Source organism: Nansenia antarctica (genome assembly GCF_963989245.1).
Source record: "Nansenia antarctica genome assembly, chromosome: 6".
NCBI lineage: Eukaryota > Metazoa > Chordata > Actinopteri > Argentiniformes > Microstomatidae > Nansenia > Nansenia antarctica.
The window spans coordinates 70,692,223-70,698,222 of NC_137676.1; the positions used below are offsets into that span (position 1 = coordinate 70,692,223).

Genomic DNA, 6,000 nt, shown 5'->3' on the forward strand with positions numbered 1-6,000 from the left:
CACAGGCCTGGTTCCAAACCTACTGTACACAGGCCTGGTTCCAAATGCACCTACTGTACACAGGCCTGGTTCCAAATGCACCTACTGTACACAGGCCTGGTTCCAAACCTACTGTACACAGGCCTGGTTCCAAATGCACCTACTGTCCACAGGCCTGGTTCCAAACCTACTGTACACAGGCCTGGTTCCAAATGCACCTACTGTGTTTACACAGGCCTGGTTCCAAACCTACTGTACAGGCCTGGTTCCAAACCTACTGTACAGACCTGGTTCCAATTCAACTGTACAGGCCTGGTTCCAATTCAACTGTACAGGCCTGGTTCCAAACCTACTGTACACAGGCCTGGTTCCAAACCTACTGTACACAGGCCTGGTTCCAAACCTAGTGTACACAGGCCTGGTTCCAATTCAACTGTACAGGCCAGGTTCCAAACCTAGTGTACAGGCCTGGTTCCAATTCAACTGCACAGGCCTGGTTCCAAACCTACTGTACACAGGCCTGGTTCCAAACCTACTGTACACAGGCCTGGTTCCAAACCTACTGTACACAGGCCTGGTTCCAATTCAACTGTACAGGCCTGGTTCCACACCTACTGTACAGGCCTGGTTCCAATTCAACTGTACAGGCCAGGTTCCAAACCTAGTGTACACAGGCCTGGTTCCAATTCAACTGTACAGGCCAGGTTCCAAACCTACTGTACACAGGCCTGGTTCCAAACCTACTGTACAGGCCTGGTTCCAAACCTACTGTACAGGCCTGGTTCCAAACCTACTGTACAGGCCTGGTTCCAAACCTACTGTACACAGGCCTGGTTCCAAACCTACTGTACAGGCCTGGTTCCAAACCTACTGTACAGGCCTGGTTCCAAACCTACTGTACAGGCCTGGTTCCAAACCTACTGTACACAGGCCTGGTTCCAAACCTACTGTACAGGCCAGGTTCCAAACCTACTGTACAGGCCTGGTTCCAAACCTACTGTACAGGCCTGGTTCCAAACCTACTGTACAGGCCTGGTTACAAACCTACTGTATAGGCCTGGTTCCAAACTGAACGACAACCGTAGCTCTCCTCCTCCCCAGTGATCCCTGTCAGATGAACCCCCCCCTGCTAAACACTCCAGTCTCAGTGCTCAATTCTCAGTGCTAAAGTGGCCTAAGCGTTGTCTTAAACCAGGTGTCATCATTCTAGCAAGACCTGTGTCGCCTGAACTACAGTGTGGACGGAGTCATATTGTGAGGATGGGGGGGGGGCCTTATTGAGCAGTGAATCTAATAAGGTCAAGGCGAAGAGAGCATCAATCTTCTGTCTGCTTAAGACGTTAAGGCAACATCCCTGACAATGGGTCTTCGGAAACCCCAACGAATGACCTCCCTGGGGCATCAAATCAACGATAACTCATCAATGGAGCACAAGCCACCGACCAAAGGTACCAAACAGCATTCATTACACTATTTCAGTCTCCAGGCCCATCCAGTCCCTGTTGAAATCAAGCATATAAGACTAACGTTCATTGTACTTCTATGTCATCCCAGCCAACAACACTCGCCGTTTCAGGCCTCGGCTGGTTTTGGGAAAAACAACAACTAATCTATAAGACTTATGTTCACATCTCCCCTTTGCTTTGCCTCCAGGTCTCTCTCAATACAAATAAAAAAACAGAGGTTGTGAACCTCCTCAGGAGACGACCTGGTCCCGATTAAAGGTTTCAAGAAAGTGTCGTTTCAACAAACAGTCAGAGATTCTGGAGACCTCCTTGCGGCCTCTCTGTGGGGCAATCCTTCTTCTTCTTGAACAGGTTCTTGAGTTTCGACGACGTTTTGACCTTTTCTTTATCTCTGTCTTTGCCCTTCACCTTCTCTTTGTCTCTATCTTTGTCCTTGACCTTCTCTCTCTCTCTATCTTTGTCCTTCACCTTGTACTCCTCGCCTCTTGTTTCCGGGGGCAACGTTCTTGGCTCTACTGCCTGCAGGGGTGGCCTGTTGTCTCCTCCCACAATGTCCTGGGGCAGGTCAGGGGTCGTGGCTGTAGTCACCACGGGAACGCAGGACTTCTCCAGGATGCCGTCATACACCACCTGGCTCAAAGGTTCAGTGGTCCATTGCCATGGCGCCTGGGAGGTCAAGGTGAGGTCAGGTTGTTGTCCCAACTGACTACTTGGAACTGAGCTCAATGATTCAGATTCCACAAACTCCTCCCTGGATATCCTACGTTTTGGCATTTCCATGGCAACGACGATCCCGTCCCTGCAGATCTTTCCTGTGGGTGTGTCTATAGAACTGTCGATCTGATCTCTGGATGTTTGTCTTCTGTGGAAGCCTGCGGACATCTCAAGTTCTTCTTTCGTGGACATCCTTGCGGCACACGTCGAGTCCTTGAGAAACTGTGGCTTTTCCCTGGGCATTCTGCGGGGAGGACTGTCCACGAGCAATTCCATTGGTCCTCGAGCAGGCATCTTCCTCGGGGGGATGTCTGGCAAGAACTCAAGATCTTCTTGAGATATCCTTCCCATCGGGGCGCCGATGGTGTCCACCATTTTGTCCCTGGGTATTCCTCTCATAAAATAATCCGTAGGAACGTCCCCTTTGTCTCTTGCTGACCTTTTCGAGCTATCTCCATAGATCATCTCCAGAGATAACTTCCTGGTGATGGGTTTCAACGGAAGCTCGAAATCATCTCTGAGCATGTGTCGTGTGCCGCTGTCCATCGAGTAACCCATCATATCTCTTGATAGTTTTTTCCTGGCCGCCGCCATGTTGCCGCCTTCTGTCGGGGCTCCGAGCTCGTCCCTCAGCATCATCACCCGGGCTGTGTGGTCCGACGGAACGTTGCCTCTGTCTCGAGATATCTTCCTCGAAGCGGCGTCCATCGAAGGGTCGACCTCGTCCGTATAGGCCTTCTCTACGGGAGCGTCTGCGGAAGTCTCCATTTTGTCTCTCGTCATCTTTCTTGCGGCCATGTCAGCGGAAGCGTCCAGTTCTTCTCTGGATATCTTGTGGATCGGGGGGTCCAGTGACGCCTCCACTTCTTCCCTGGAGATTTTCTTCACTGGGGTGTTAGCGAACATATTCATTTCGTCGCGGAACATCTTGTGAGGGGAGGAGTCGATGGTGGTGGTCGGATACATTCTGCCTCCGGAAGGGGAGGTCACGAAGTCAGAGTCTTTGAACATCTCCTGAGGTTCCCTACGAAGAGAGTGAGAAGGGGGAGTGGTGAAGAAGGACGGAAGAGAGAGAGAGAGAGAGAGAGAGAGAGAGAGAGAGAGAGAGAGAGAGAGAGAGAGAGAGAGAGAGAGAGAGAGAGAGAGAGAGAGAGAGAGAGAGAGAGAGAAGAGTTAGACACATTCTGTTGATGTGTAGATCATTCTTATGATACAGCTTGTAAAGACTGAGTTCAATGATATGGCTGTGTACCTGCTGGTGTTGTCATCTTTGACGTATTGTCTCCTCTGTGGTTGGACGAAGAGCTGTTGCTCCTCCTCCTCGAAGCAGGGGCGCGGGGCTCTGCTCGGGACCAAGATGTCCGGGTCAGAGGACATCATGTTGGGGGGCTGGCCCATGAGGCCGGAGCGGCGGGACCGACACACCGTAGCGCCCCCCCGAGACTGAGGGGAACGCTTCATTGGAGGACCTGGAGGAGGTCATGGGTCATAGAATCACTCACACACCTAACATATATACATATATGTATATATATATAAAACACTGGAGTAACTGAGGGACATAATACTGCTTACATTTTCATTTTCTAAGAGCCATTAGGCTCGAGAACCACCGGTTCTCAAGGCTTACTTACTTACTCTATCCAACCAACCTAACCCTCACTAACTTTATCCAGTACCTTAATAAGAATACCTCAATTTTCTTTCAACTACCATCTATCGACACCTTTAAACGATAAAGTTAGTGAAGGTTAGGTTGGTTGGTTGGATTGGAATGTTAGATAAATTAACTGACGATTCACTTACTTCAGTCAAATGTATTGATCGCAAGTCGCTTTGGAATAAGGCGTTTATTTTGTTGGCTCAATGCCAAACATTTTTATGTAAAATCAACTCGTTCACATACCAGGCATCTGTTGTGGGATGGACGACGCTGTGTCTTCTATCAGGTCCTCCAGCGAGCTGTGGACCGAGCCGTGGGAGGGGAAGGAGGGGACGGAGACCCTGGGCATCACCACCCAGTTGTGGTCGGAGTAGAGGGTGGCGGTTAGGCTCGCCAGGCCGGAGTTCCGGAGGACCTGGAAGCCAAACAGACGCTCGATCTGCTGCCAGCGGTGGAGGCGCTCACGCAGGCAGGCCGTCACCTCCGACAGGGAGGTCCTGGAAGAGGAGGACGGAGGATGTGTGGTAATGATATCAGATTTTGATTTTTTTCTTTCCCCTCTGCTTTTTTATGCATAGTGAAGCATTTGTAATCGCAACAGTTTTCTGGGAGAAGTGGTGCATCATCTGACAGAAGTGGTGACAGGGGGTGGCAATATTTTTGGCCATGACTGTATGCGTCAACTCCGGAAAACGACGTAGATGTTAAAGCCGTCGCATTATACACACAGTGGCTTCTCCACGCATGCGCACGCACACATGCACACACACGCACACATACACTTCTTTACTGTAGAACCACTCCCACAGATCATCTCAGTAACACCAATCAGTGTCAACTCCATAACATTCTACAGTGACAGAACAGAGGTGGTGGTGGTGGAGGTGGAGGTGTTGAGGGTGGTGTTGATGGTGGTGGAGGTGTTGATGGTGGTGTTGATGGTGGTGTTGATGGTGGTCTGGGTTTGGTAGAGGCTAAGTGAGATCCTTGAGACGACTCCCACACCCTAACCTTAACCGTGACCATAAACCTCAACACTAAACCATAACCCCCAAACATAACACTAACCATAACCACAAGCTTAACCATTACCCTCAACCATAACCGTAACCACAAGCTTATTAACCCTAACCCTCAACCATAACCATCTGACTCACTTGGCCTCCAGGATCTTGTGGTCGACCTGGTCCAGAGAGGAGCTGTGGGCCACGTGGAGAGTCCCCAGGACCGAGCTCCTCTTCTTCTTTATCTTCTCTGCCTGGAGGACAGACACAGACACAGACACAGACACAGACACAGACACGCACACGCACACGCACACACACACACACACACACACACGTTTGTCCCTGCATTCTGTAATTGTAAATCTGCTAAATGGCAGTTTAATTCTAGGTTCATTTCTCCCTCCGCCCGCCCGCCTACCTCCTCCTTGGCGATCTTGAGCATCTCCTCTGCGTCCTGCTTCTTGACGTTGTAGTACTGGACCTCCACCTCGTGGGTCAGCTGCAGCCAGAGCTGCAGGGCCTCGCTGACCGACCAGCGAGCCACCATGTGATTCTCAGCCCTCTTCAGCTCCCCACGCACCTGGACACAGCAGAGGACACCACAAAAAAGGAGGGGTTTAAACGCTAGAACAGCCGTGACTTTTTTACCTAGGTTGAGAGCCGCCACGGGGGTCAAATGACCATAGTCTTTATAATGGGAAACTGCTACTTACACACACAACGACCACTAGTTGGCTAATTGTAAATTAGCCTGCCTCCTACACAGAAACGCTGCACAATAGCTTCATACTAAGCTTATCCTGGTGTGATTTTGAAAATGTAAGGATACTGGGTGGTAGAACGCACATATCTAGGAAAAAAGTGAAGAAAGGAGGGTCCTGAAATTTGAACGAGTGCAAAGATATGAAAAACGTTTTACTCACATGGTCAAATGACCCCACCCATGGCTGTTCTAGTGTTAAGAAAATATGTAATTTATTGACGTTTGACCCTTGAACCTTTTGGATGGAAGTAGGTATAATGTGGCTCATTTCTTGTTATTATCTTAGTAGGATTAGTAGTTATTATCTTAGTAGGCTTGTAAAGCTAGCAGGGCTCCCGATTGTGTGTGAAAGCCACCTAGACTACACGCCCAGGAAGTTATTTCCGACTGAAAGAAAAAGGCACCCTC

At 49.8% G+C, this 6,000-nt stretch overlaps 1 protein-coding gene across 1 annotated transcript in view; it reads right to left on the bottom strand.

The window, feature by feature from the left end:
• Positions 1 to 1,733: 1,733 nt before the first annotated feature.
• The window catches only part of LOC308160908 (stromal interaction molecule 2-like), a gene marked incomplete at its 3' end in the record, with an annotated part of 8,601 nt that continues 4,334 nt past the window's right edge, over positions 1,734 to 6,000 (bottom strand). Inside the window, exons 7-11 of the mRNA XM_080534838.1 lie at positions 5,248 to 5,409; positions 4,980 to 5,080; positions 4,066 to 4,319; positions 3,412 to 3,628; positions 1,734 to 3,183 (exon numbers count right to left, since the gene is read on the bottom strand). Of these exons, the coding sequence (XP_080390964.1) occupies positions 1,734 to 3,183; positions 3,412 to 3,628; positions 4,066 to 4,319; positions 4,980 to 5,080; positions 5,248 to 5,409 (2,184 nt within the window). The remainder of the gene's footprint in view (positions 3,184 to 3,411; positions 3,629 to 4,065; positions 4,320 to 4,979; positions 5,081 to 5,247; positions 5,410 to 6,000) is intronic.